Source organism: Panicum virgatum, chromosome 2K, assembly GCF_016808335.1.
Source record: "Panicum virgatum strain AP13 chromosome 2K, P.virgatum_v5, whole genome shotgun sequence".
Classification (NCBI taxonomy): Eukaryota; Viridiplantae; Streptophyta; class Magnoliopsida; order Poales; family Poaceae; genus Panicum; species Panicum virgatum.
In genome coordinates, this window is record NC_053137.1 from 15,524,430 (window position 1) to 15,536,836 (window position 12,407).

Below are 12,407 nucleotides of genomic sequence, written 5' to 3' on the forward strand. Positions count from 1 at the left end.
GCCGAGCAGGCTCGCCAGCAGGAGACCCAGACACTTGTGCTTGAGGGAATCTGGCAGCAGCAGGAGGCCATGAGGATACAGCTTCAGCAGTAGTCCCAGATTCAGCAGCAGATGTTCACATTCTTTTTGGGATGCTTCGGACAGCTCTACCGTCACACTGGACTGCCTGAGCCTCAGCTCTCTACACCCCAAATTTTATTTTCAATTTTATGATTTTTATATTTTTTTCAATAAATCATCCAAAATAAATATAAAAGAAAAATAAGAAAAAACACTAAGAGAAACCACCCAGGAAGGTTATGCGTCATAATAGCTGTGTGTTTTTTTTAAAATTACACAGTACAACTCAGACACTTACAACGCACGCACACTCGCACGAGTCTAGGGAAAAACATAGACTATGAGGTAAAAATGACTTTTTCCGTACAACAATGCAAGACGGGCCAACGTGAGGCTATCTGGGCCGAAGTGGACGAGGCCCATGTAAGAAGCCCGCTTGGCGTCAGACGCATTTGGGAGTCTATTGCCACCAACTGCACCCAAACCCAACGGACGGTTTCGAATACGGTTTCCCACCCTCCCAGTTCGAAGCGAAGCCAAACAAGTTCGCGCGGTTTCCAAACCCAAAGCAGTTGCCCGCCCCAATCCGCGATCCCTTCCGCTCCGCTCCGCTCCTCGCCCGCCGCCGGCAACTGCCGCCATGCCTCCTCCCCGCGCCGTCCTCCTCGCCGCCCTCCTCCTCGCCGCGCTCCTCGCCTCCCCCTCCGGCGTTGCGGGTGGCGCGGAGGTCCTCGCCAAGTCCCGCCTCGAGCTCTGCGAGCGCGACTCCGGCGGCGCGGGGCCCCGCCTCTCCTGCGCCCAGAAGTTGATCCTCAACCTCGCCGTCCCCTCCGGCTCCGTGAGCGCCTTCGATCTCCAACTCTACTCCCGCACTCGACCCCTCGTCCGCCCGCCGCTTGCTGATCGAATCCTGCGTTCCATTCTGCGGTTTTTGATTGGGGGGGTGCGGTGGTGGTTGCAGAGCGGCGGGGAGGCGTCTCTGGTGACCAAGGTGGTGGACGTGGTGAACGGCACGGAGCCGTCGCGGAGCCTGCGCGACCCCCCCGTCATCACCATCAGCAAGAGCGGCGTGGCCGTGGTCTACGCCCTCAACTACCTTATGGTAACGCCCTTTGCGATGACAGTACTCCGTTTGTTCCTGAATCTTTCACCATTTCCCCACCAAACACATCCTCATCCGTTGTGCTACTCAGACCTTTTTTTGTCACTCTCGTTTGCCTCGCAGGATGCTGCTTACCTTTTTTTGTCACTCTCGTTTGCCTCGCAGGATGCTGCTTACAAACCTGAGGAACACTTTGTGGAGACGCGCAAATGCGAACCAGACGCTGGTGCTGACGTTGTTGGATATTGTGAAAGGTAACATGTTTCGTGGTTCCTACCGATGATTGTTCGTCATTACCTCTCGTTTTTCTGGTTAGTAGACAGTCAAATCACATCTACTTCCATCTCAAGCACGATTTCACAAGATTCCAAAAATCTGTGGATTCTTTTGCTAGACTTTATTTCTAGCATTTCTGATGTTGTACCAACACTTTCTTTTTTTCCATGACTATGGTTAGGTTATGGAATGCGGACGGTACTGTAGCGGCGCACACAGAGGTGAGAAGTATTTTACTTAATTATATGCTTCTCACTGTACGTCTCAGTATATTGAATTATTGAAGTGTGATAATAATATAATATTGAACCTCCTATTCTGCGCAGTTTAGTATATTCTTCTTTAATCAAAATTCGACTCTGAATTTAGCAACTATGCTTTTCCATGTGCCCATGTCATCTCTAAAACTATAATAGCAGCCCTCAGACTTTAGTTGAATTCAAATTGAATGCTAACCATCAGATCTTTAATATTGAAAAGGGATTATGGTTAGACACGTTTTGGTTCAAATGGTAGAATTTAGTTAAAATGTATTCATCTTTTCATGAAATGGTAACTCTCAGAAAATAAAGTTTCCATTGCACCATTTCATATACCATAAATTGTCTAGAATTGTTGAGTGGCAGGAGGCATCGTTTAAGAGACCTGGCAGGAAAATGTGGGACATATGCCAGTAGTAACAAAAACAAAGGAACATATATGGACAAGCCTTTGTTTATGTAGTTACTTCTATATATGGGTATATAATTTGTAATGGCCTTGCGAAGACGCTCAGTTTTTCTTCTACTGTGGCTTGCACTAGCCTGTTTGCTGTCCCTGTGGGCCTAATCAACGTGCACCATCATCTTGTGGAAACATTTGTAAGTTTATAAATAATCCTTCTATTGTCTCTTGTTTCCTCGGTACACTACCTAACACTTCTTTCACACTCATATACTTTGTAGTTGACAAAATAACCAAAGGAAAACGCAATACAGCTCACTGTCTACGATTTGCATCTGACTGGTATAGTATTATTTGTGATGTACTTGTATCGCATATCAAACTTTTATCATTACTTGAACTATTCCTTGACCTAGATACCTAGTGTACCAAGTTAACTGAAATACGTTTATTGTCTTGGTGACGACTTTTTGACTTCGCTGTAAATTATCTGAACTTGAATTGTGGCTAATATTCCTAAGTTCTTGTTTGTGTTCGGTAGACATGATCTTGTCCTAACTGAAATATGTTTATGTTAGGTAGACATGATCTTGTTTGTTTCTGACGTTTCTATCATCTCTGAACAATTCGCTTCAGTTCTACAAAAAGAAGTATTTCTTTCATCTACGAGAACCTAGTTTTACTTGTTTTGAAGTAGGGGGATACTTCCTAATTTCAAAATTAAATACTTCCCTACAACTCTGCTGGTATCCTTTATTTGTTCAGTTCAGTTCGAGTTAACAAGTGGCCACTATTTTATATCTTATGAACAGGTTCCATGTCTGGGAAGTCGGGCAAAGTTCACTTGAGTTCAGCATCAGAGTTCAAGTGAAGAAAGGATCTTCTGTATCGGTAGGATTTAAAATTCTAAACAGAGTTCCAACTATTATTATTGATGATTCTTGAATAGTAACCAGATGAATGCTCGTGCCAATTCTTTCCTAAACATTCATATCATAACCTGGACCACGAAAGATGTTAAAAGAGTTTTCTTCTTCATAACCTGCAATAGATTTTGGGTATGTCACTGACTTCAGAGGTATTTCTCTCCCAATTGCACTGCAGGAGGTTGTTGTTGGACCAGAAAATAAAACTGTCGTTTCTAGTGATAACTTTCTCAAAGTAAATCTTATTGGTGAGTTTCTAGGTTATAATAGTATGCCAACATTTGAGGGCATGAATCTTGTGACTCCACGGAAGGTACATCATCAGATCATGATGGATACCCTGACACTTACTATAGATTTGCAATGTTCTATGATATGACTTAACATTTTTCTTTAATGTCCTATGTTGAAGGGTGCTGGAAGTGGTCAGCCGCAAGACCTTGGCGATGAACATTCCAAGTGGATGCTGCTGGAGAAAGTTCGTTTTGGTCCTGGATGCAACAAGATAGGTGTTGGTTATGAGGCTTTCCAATATCAGTCTAGTTTCTGTTCATCATCACTTTCAAGCTGCTTGAACGATCAGCTTTGGAACTTTTGGGAGGTAATTAAAGAATTAATGTAAGCAACTGCTGGGTTTTTCTTGATCTTATAGAATAGCACAAAATACAAATATTACCTTTCTTGGCCACCATTGTAATGGAAAAAATTCAATGTCATATGTCGACCGTACTGAACTTCTCACCTTATTGTATCCTGAATCATATTTTAAATTCAAACTGTTTCTGTTATTAATTTCATTTTGTTCCTGCGAGATCAGCATAACAGTGTATATTTCAAGTGCTTACTTATTTATCAATGATATATGTTCTTGAATAAAAATACTCACTATATGCTCGTCTGAATCTTGAAAGATTGTCATCATATATGTTTCAGAGTGACAGAAGTCGGATAGACAGGAATCTAGTGCCCGAACATATTGTGGATGGAAGGTTTCAAAGGATCAATCAACATCAAGTTATATTTCCATAACTTCTCTTGTATTAGTTCATCTTATGATATTGCTGGACAAAGCTTTTGATACACGCTCTACAGAATGCAGGTGCACATTCTTTTTCGGTGGGAATCACAGAATCCATGGCTTCTAGTTTACTGCTAGAGCTGAGTGCTGATGATATACAATACTTCTATCAGAGGTAGTAATGACACTTCTTATTTCAATTTAACGATTGCAGCCAGGCTTATATCGGTGGATCACTGTTCACTGCCCTACTTTTAAAATCAGATGCTTCCAAATGACTAGCTCTTTAAATGTATGGCATGCGAACAGAGGGAAACAATTATGTTACTATATTTTTCATGTCTAATACTGCACATGCACATTTCTTATGTTATTTAATTCTGGAGAAATTTTAAATGCATACCATTTCCATATCAGGAGTCCAGGCAAGATAATGGACATTAGAGTGTCAACATTTGAAGCCTTGAGTCAAGTTGGTGTTGCAAAGATCAATACTAAGAATATTGGCGAACTGGAGGCTTCTTATAGATTGACAGTATGCATCTAACTACTCATAGAACTTACAACTTTGCTCTTCTTGACGTTGTGTTGTCAACTAATTTTCCATTTTACTAGAATTATTCAGGACCAAATACCTTGCAGTATTATTATCCATGCACCACGTCAATGCTTCTTGATTCTTTAGTGGTCCCTTCGTTGAGTGTGAACTATTGGGTCTTCTATATGGTCGGGGTTCAAAGTAGTAGCTGAGCTCAAACACTGACTTTGTTTTCTTGAAATTAACCAGTGTTTCGTTTATTTGTAGTTCAACTGTGTACCTGGCATTGATAACTTGGAGGTAATTTTTATTCTCATCTGCATATCTGGTATTTCTTTGCATTCTTGGTTGCCAGACCTGTACTCAGATTTTGGTTCGTTCCAATTTTTACTTACATGTAGACCCACTTTTTTGTGATTTTAATTATTTGAAATTGTTTTAGTCAATCAAGTAAATGCAGAATATCAATGGATATAATCGATAAAGACATAAGTAATATTCTGTAGAGTTTATTTTCGGAGAGGCGTATCGGAACATTCTATTCCTACTTTATTATATAAGTTTTATGCCTATCTTAACTGTTAATATCCATCAGCATACTTCCATTCTCTGTTTATCTTATTGCACGCATTCTCCTGAAATTTGCCTGACGTCATTTTCAGGAGCAGTACTATGTCATGAAACCTGGTGAAGTGGTTATCCGATCATTTGACTTGCGTTCATCAACAGAGCAAGGAGAAAAATATCGATGTGCAGGTGGGCTAGAAATTGTAGTAGAGGTAAATGTTACCGTATTAGGACTTCACCTGACATTGCTCAATGCTCCATCCCTAATTTCAGCTATTCTGAAGGCGTCAGATTTTACTGAAGTTGACAGAGTAGAATGTCAATTCACTACTACAGCTACAGTTTTCAATAATGGATCACAGGTTATGAAAAGTTTGTGCTTTCTTAATGATTCTGCTAGAAATGGTTAGCTTTGTTTCCTGTTAGAGTAAGCTCAGAAAGGCACTACTATTCCAAATTTGCAATCAATGTTAAATGTCAATCCATAAGCCCCTTTGGGCGAAAAAAGAACTTAATGATTCACATCGCCATGTTTGCGTAAACTGATCATCTATGACTAAGCAACTCAGCTACAGTATTTTTCCTTTCATTGAGAAATCCTTCATTGTGCCCTGAACAATCGAATCCTTCCATTTCCTTTAACCCCGCAAAATTCTGGCGCCTTTCTTTACCCTGACAAGGATGTGGGTGAAGTGGCAAAACTACATGCATGCTGCTTACTTCTTGCCTTCAAAGCTCTGCAGATTGGTCCGACGGATGAGCCCAAGAAGGCCAGCTTGGGTTTCTTCGACACCATCAAAGCCTTTTGGCGCAACCTCTGGGATTTCGTGACCAATTTCATTACCGGCAAATCCTGCAGGTACTTCGATCCCTTCCAGTTTGGTTATCTCGTCGCCTTCCATCAGTTCCTGTGAACAGCAAAGATTCAATTTTTTGCTCGGTACTAATTATTTGGGAGCAGCTGGAACAAATGCTCGAGCCTCTTCGACATCACCTGCCATTTCCAGTACATATGCATCGGCTGGATCGTCATGATCCTCCTGATGCTCGCTTCGATACCCATAGGTACGCACGGTTTTCGCCATTTCGGCGCCGAACTGTCGAAGATCCGGTGACGTTTGCCATCATTTCTCCGAGAACAAAATTTTGTCCATGTGGTTTGTGCAGGCGCAATGGTCCTGTGGCTTCTGCATCAGAAAGGCTTCTTCGACCCGGTGTACGACCTGTTTGGGGCGGGCACGTACGAGTACGACCGCGCGCCCCCGAGGCACAGGAAAGGCGGCCATCATCATCACCATCACCACCACCACCATCACCGTCGTCACTCGCACCACCACGGCGACCACCACCATTCCCACAGGCACCACCACCACGCGCACCAGAGGAGCAAGCAGAGCGAGCTCAGCCACCACCACGTCCTGCACCGGCACGGTGGCGAGCAGTGGGAGGTGACGGCGGCAGAAGCCCACCGGCGGCACTGGCACGACCCGGCCCTCGGCGTGCAGCACTGGGCCGGCGGTGCCGGGCACAAGCACCGGCACGGCAAGGCGGCGGCCGCGGCAGCGCTGCATCTGGAGGACGCCGAGGAGTTCAGGGAGTGGAGGCAGGACGAGGCCAGGTACGCCCAGCACGGGCTGCTGCACGGCCGCGACCGCCGGCGCTGATCCTTTGTGCTTGCACTAGATACGGATGGGATACATACGACCTAGTATGAGGTTTCAGCAGCTGTTTGAAATTTATCGGTGCCCAGTCTTTCGTAGTACTAGCAATTCTTCTTGCAAAAACAATGGTAAAAAAACAGGACAAAAATATAAGGGTTAATTGGATTGATACAATTACAATTTTCACCAGTTGGAGATATACTATTAAAATTCACCATATTTAAGATATGCTATCAGAATACCTCTCTTCCCTCTTTGAGTCTACATTCCTTGTATTTCTCTGTAAAGACATTTTTACCCCTTTTGTACATCCATCTGCTACGCGCTTGCGTGCCTGGCGACCGCGCCGCCCCCGCCCAGACGCCGCGCCGCTGGGAGGAAGGCGCTGGACCCGCCTTGACGCCGCGCCGCTGGGAGGACGCCGCTGGACCGCCCTGACGCCGCCGAGCTGGCCTGCCCCCCTGCACCCCTGCTGGCAGCGCCCCTGGGAGGAAGGCGCGCCGCAGCGGCCCCGCCTGGCCCCCCTGCCCCCCTGCCGGCGGCGCCCCTGGGACTGGGAGGAAGGCGCACAGCGCACCGCAGGGCCGCGTGGAGGGCCGCGCCGCGGGGTCCGCCTGGTGGCCGCGCTGCAGGGCTGCGTGGAGGGCCGCGCCGCGGGGTCCGCCTGGTGGCCGCGCTGCAGGGCCGCCTGGAAGCCGCGTCTGCCTGTTTTTTTTTTCGACTTTTGTTTCCTCTGTGTAACTGTGTAATTGTGCAATGAATAAGCAGAGTGTATAACTGTGTTCATGCAATCCGATTGTACTCATATTTACTGTGTATTGAGAAATGTCATGAATAAAATTGAAGGATTACATGTAATCAGTGATAAGATAAGAGGATATTATCAGCATGCTTTTTCTCAAAATTTTGGCAGCACATCCACATAATTCCTCAATTGAGGACTGGCAAACACAATGGTTCATTTAAAGGATAGAAACAAAAGCATATATGCCATCAATTAAAGTCTGATGAAACATAACTGAGAATATCAAGATCGGTCCATACAAAATTCCATCCATACTAGGTTGCAACATATCAAGTTCGCAACCTCACAAGAGTCTAGCATACAAGTTCTCATATTAATCTCATACAAAAGCATAGCATAAGCTAGTGAGAAGCTCTATTCTTCAAAGACTAGCCTCCTAATGCTACTAACAACAGTAGCAGGTGGGTTAGCTGCAGCCTTTTTGGCCTTCTTCTTGGGGTGTCTTCTTCTTTCTTTGAACTTTCTGTTTCTTGGCTTGGGAGGAACCAACTTCATCATCTATTTCAGCTTGTTTTCTATATTTGAAAGGAAAATTTATATGTTGTGAAATGAATCATAACAAGTTTGATTTAGTGCACAGAAACATATCTTTTGTTAGCCTTGGTTCTTGGTGGAGCTGTCTCACCATCTTCTCCAATTTTTCCTTGCAGTCACTTGCACCTTTTGTTGGATTCTTCTTCAGCCAATCTGCCAACTTATCTGCACACCATCCTTGGGTGGCCATCTTCCCTACTCTGAGTTTTGTGGTAGCACAGTTGTGTTCAGCTGGTAGCGTTTTGATCTACACAAACCAATAAAATAGAACATATTAAGATGCATAAACCACAATTTTCATTAAAGAAATAATTATCACATTAATGAAAAATAAATACCTCTATTGTCTTGCCATCAAAAATCTTAGAAGCATGTATGCGCCAAGGACATTCCTCTGCTTTACACCGTGCTCTAAATTTTGTCTTGTCAGTAACTAGATCAGCAAACTCAAAGCCTATCTTCACGGCGAAATGCCTAATTGCCTTCCTAAATGAAACAATATCAGGCCACCTCTCTCCCATCACAATTTTGGGGTTTTCTGGATCATGTATAACACGAACCTCCAGTGGATCTGCATCATTAATTTCTGCCTCAAGAGGAACACCTCCTTCAGTAGCAGCAATATTATTTGCATCAGTATTACCACATGGTTCTGGAGGAAAAGTGTTAACAGCCTGTGCATTGTTAGTGTGCTCATCTATTGGTTGGGGGTACTGGCATATACATTCCCTCATCATGGATACCCACATACTCCTCACATTATCAAATATGTCTGGCTCCCTCTCAGGCTCTAGTTCAGGATCTGTATGTAGCTCTGCATCTAGTTCAGGATCTAGAGGATTAGGCTGCTCAACAATATCTGGAATAGGATTCTCATGCATATTTAGATCTGGATCTTGGTTGTTATCATCAGTAGAAATCGGCTCTAGAGTAGCAAATTCATCAATTTTTGCAATTGTTAACCAAACCCTAGCAGAAACAATTCGCAAAAAATTACACTATGATCGCTACTTAGAGTTAAGCATTAAGTTTGGTTTTTCAAGATGCACACCTCTCCTCACCGTCTTCCATGTCCTCCAGGCGGGTTGGCGGCGCGACCTGCAGCTAGGCGTGTTCCAGGCGGGTCGCCGGCGCGGCCTCCTGCGGCTTCTCGCGGCGGACCCCGCGGCGCAGACTGTAGCGGCTCCCCGCAGCTCCCTGCGGCCTCCAGCGGCGGACCCCGTGGCGCAGCCACCAGGCGGGCCCACGGCGCGCCTAGCTCCCACGGGCGGCGGCGGCTTCACAGCGCCAGTCCCCGCGGCGCCCGTGAACAGGGCGGCGGCGGCAGGAGGGGTCGCGGTCGAGGCAGGGGGTCGATGTACTGAGGGGCAAAAGTGTCTATACGGAGAAATATAAGAAAGGGATAACCTGCGGGTGGGCCCAAGGAGGGGAGAGAGGTATTCTGATGGCATATCTCCAATGTAGAGAATTGTAATAGCATATCTCCAACTTGTGAAAGTTGTAATGTTATCAATCCAATTAATTCAAAATATAATCGGACTAGAGTATTAAACCCATGGCCATGGAAGGAAAAAGAATCGTCTCTTGGTGGTAAACTGATCCTTGCTAACATCCACAGTGGGCTTTTTTTTTCTTTTTGAGAGAGAATCCACAATGGGCTTTTACTTGTTACCAGCAGGGCCACATGATAAAATGCACTACTACTGAACCCCTTCACCACCACCGATTGGGGGGAATTAAGCTCAGAGTCAGAGGTAATAGCTTCGGTTATCACCGCCAGTTCCCAATCCGGTGGAATGATGAGGGAAAGCAGAATGCATTTTTTTAGATAATGGAAAAAAATTATCCAGCTTCACCCTCCTCATCAAGGGGGATCAGACCAATATCACTACAAGCAATAGCAACCACACTGCATTCTCACAAAAAATGTTTAAAGTATACTTATTAGATGTTCTCACAAAAATGTTTAAAGTATAAAGCATACTTATTAGATGTTCTCACAAAAATGTTTAAAGTATAAAGCTATTTAAAGTATAAAGCATACTTATTAGAAGTCAATCCGTAAACAAAAGATTATCCATGGGAGTATGGGACACGAAGAAACAAAGAGCCGACATCTCCAACATGAGGCATGCCTGAACCATCCTCTTCTTTTGATCCTCATTGCGCTACAAATGCGTCCAATGGCATTACCCAGTACGTTCTCCTGAATAAGACCTGTATAAAAGTTTTCAGTTAACTTTTGTTAAAAACATCATTTACCAGAGAGCCAAATAATCCAACACATAACCGATACGTCTTCAATAAGTGTAGTTTTGGTTTGTGACCCCTTTGTTTTAATCAACTACTAAACAAATCATCAACATTTTTTGGTGGTTGTTAAAAAAACATCCTTTGGTGGTGCTGAATAAAAATAAAGTGGATAGCATGCAAAAAAAAAATTAGGGAGGGCCTGCTTCGGGCTCCGACTCCACGGTGCTGATGATGAGGCAGATGACCGCCGATGCCCGATGGGGCGGCTAGAGCCTCCCCTAGACGAGAGGCGCTCCACTACATGGCTGACGATGGCAGGCTGACATGCTGTTCGTGTCATGTCTACGGATGCAAATGGGTGATCTTTAGATGCCTCTTCAACTCTCTTTAGTTCAAAGTTTTGTACTGCTTTTCTAAAATAGAATGCTATTATAAAAAATAATGTAAAATTTTGAACTAAAGAGAGTTGGAGGGACACCTAATATAAAGGTCACCAATTTGCATGTCTGGCTGTGCACGAGTTGGAGACTGTAGAACGGAGTATGTTCTTTGAAATGTGATGGGAAGGAGTGTGTCTCCCTAGTCACCGTCTCTCCCACATAGATCGCCTCATCGCCTGTGCTGTTCAATGGGTCACAGCACTCGCGTTGTAGTTCAAAATGTTAAGAGGAACATGTTCATTTCCAACCATCCAACTATCATGATATTCTGATTCCAACCTATCTAACAATTGGAATCGGACAAATTTGATATTTTCGATGGTTTAAAAAAAATGTAAACCATTTGTTGGTGCTGTATTGAGAGTTATTAAGTCTTATTTGTTCTTATTCAATAGACTTGACTACAAGCAATAAATACTAGGAACATGAATAAATAATATCCAAATAACTATAAATAGAGCATCAATAAATTTTTTCATATTTTTATCTAAAATGAATTGTTTAATATTTTTTTGATTCTAATTGGAATTTTAAATTTTCAGAAAATGGGAGCCCAAATTTAGTGTGTTCGGTTTTAACAGTTCAGTTGCTCTCAGTGCCCGATTTTGTAGTTTGCGAGTTAAAATCGGACCATATATCATGCTAGTTGAAGGGTCTACTTACTTCGACTGATGTTTGGTTGCAAATATAGGAATATGTATGCCTCCAAGAATCGGGTCCACCTCGTCCCTCCAAAAACGAGCGGATCATTCCGACCCCACTTCAACGCTGTGATCCCTCTGTGTTCGAGCGGTTAAGACACGAGGCGGTACAAGACAAGACAAGGACGCACATGCGGAGGTGGAGTTGTACTAGGACGGTGGCTGGTGGTGGCATAGAGACGGGCGAGCCTTGGGCCACCGGCGCGACGCTGGGGTGCGGCCGCACGGCGCGAATGCTCGGAGGGCAGACGGCCGGTGGCACCTCTCACGGTGGGCAACAGCAGGCGGGGAGAAGCCCGCGGCAGCGCAACCAGGGCGCGCGGGGTGGCTGTGCGTGGTGGGCAGAGGCGGATGCGTGTCCTGGAGAAGAAAACGAAGGAAGAAGATTCATGTTTCTTGATCCGAACAAAAATTTGGATTGGATCCAACCTCAACTAAATGCTAGGTGGGTTGAATCCAACAAAAAAAAAAGAATGGATCTAACCCATCTCCAAACCAAACACATTCTATGAAATTTCTATGAAAAACCTCCGTTCCAAACATACCCTTAAAGGTATTGATGGAGATGCTGTACCCTCTTAAGAATTTTTAAGAGTATCATTATCACTAGGTGTATGCCCGTGGTTGCTAGGAGATATAAAAATTTTCAATGCAATAATTAAAACAAGTGTGAAAAAAATATTATGCAATGAAACAATCAAAAAAATTAATGGCACGGTAAAGAACTAAGTACACTCACAAACGTGGCACGGTAAAGATTCGAACCGAAAAGTTTCAACAAAAATAGCAGCCCGAACGAGCAGCTGCGACCGTTGGATCGCGAATTCGCAATGGACGGCTGGATAAACGATGGCCGGACGGCC

General features: G+C 44.2%; 2 protein-coding genes and 1 long non-coding RNA gene across 5 annotated transcripts; 1 reads left to right on the forward strand and 2 right to left on the reverse strand.

The window, feature by feature from the left end:
• The first annotated feature begins 626 nt into the window (after positions 1–626).
• Positions 627–7,301, forward strand: LOC120668632 (protein HAPLESS 2-A-like). Of its 2 annotated transcripts, XM_039948377.1 has the most exons (18): positions 628–898; positions 1,022–1,162; positions 1,328–1,416; positions 1,620–1,659; positions 2,241–2,298; positions 2,383–2,443; positions 2,914–2,992; positions 3,206–3,340; positions 3,440–3,628; positions 3,961–4,041; positions 4,120–4,220; positions 4,463–4,580; positions 4,851–4,883; positions 5,246–5,339; positions 5,424–5,512; positions 5,894–6,009; positions 6,112–6,215; positions 6,318–7,301. In XM_039948377.1, exons 1-18 carry the CDS (start codon positions 701–703, stop codon positions 6,812–6,814), a joined length of 2,223 nt encoding a protein of 740 aa, XP_039804311.1. In that variant the 5' UTR covers positions 628–700; the 3' UTR covers positions 6,815–7,301. The 2 variants fall into 2 exon arrangements, with proteins under 2 accessions (XP_039804318.1, XP_039804311.1); XM_039948384.1 differs by lacking the exon at positions 3,206–3,340 and having other exon boundaries at positions 627–898.
• On the reverse strand, positions 5,579–6,321 carry LOC120668647. Its single transcript, XR_005672511.1, has 2 exons — positions 6,145–6,321; positions 5,579–6,058 (listed from the first exon to the last, which is right to left on the reverse strand). It is a non-coding gene; the product is annotated as an uncharacterized LOC120668647 (long non-coding RNA).
• Positions 7,302–7,808: 507 nt separating the features above from the next.
• Positions 7,809–9,187, reverse strand: LOC120695938. 2 transcript variants are annotated; one of them, XM_039979135.1, is made up of 3 exons: positions 8,489–9,187; positions 8,242–8,397; positions 7,809–8,131 (listed from the first exon to the last, which is right to left on the reverse strand). In XM_039979135.1, the coding sequence occupies exons 1-3, from the start codon at positions 9,029–9,031 to the stop codon at positions 8,120–8,122; spliced, it is 711 nt and encodes a 236-aa protein (XP_039835069.1). In that variant the 5' UTR covers positions 9,032–9,187; the 3' UTR covers positions 7,809–8,119. The 2 variants fall into 2 exon arrangements, with proteins under 2 accessions (XP_039835069.1, XP_039835068.1); XM_039979134.1 differs by having other exon boundaries at positions 7,809–8,397.
• Between the last annotated feature and the right edge of the window lie 3,220 nt (positions 9,188–12,407).

Bases quoted from the DNA above. Each gene is read 5' to 3' on its own strand.
- LOC120668632 (XM_039948377.1), top strand. From the start codon at position 701: ATGCCTCCTCCCCGCGCCGTCCTCCTCGCCGCCCTCCTCCTCGCCGCG. The intron at 2,993-3,205 runs GTAGGATTTAAA...ATTGCACTGCAG, and splicing joins AGAAAGGATCTTCTGTATCG to GAGGTTGTTGTTGGACCAGA. The intron at 6,010-6,111 runs GTACTTCGATCC...ATTTGGGAGCAG, and splicing joins ATTACCGGCAAATCCTGCAG to CTGGAACAAATGCTCGAGCC.
- LOC120695938 (XM_039979134.1), bottom strand. From the start codon at position 9,031: ATGCATGAGAATCCTATTCCAGATATTGTTGAGCAGCCTAATCCTCTA. The intron at 8,398-8,488 runs GTATTTATTTTT...TGGTTTGTGTAG, and splicing joins TTGATGGCAAGACAATAGAG to ATCAAAACGCTACCAGCTGA.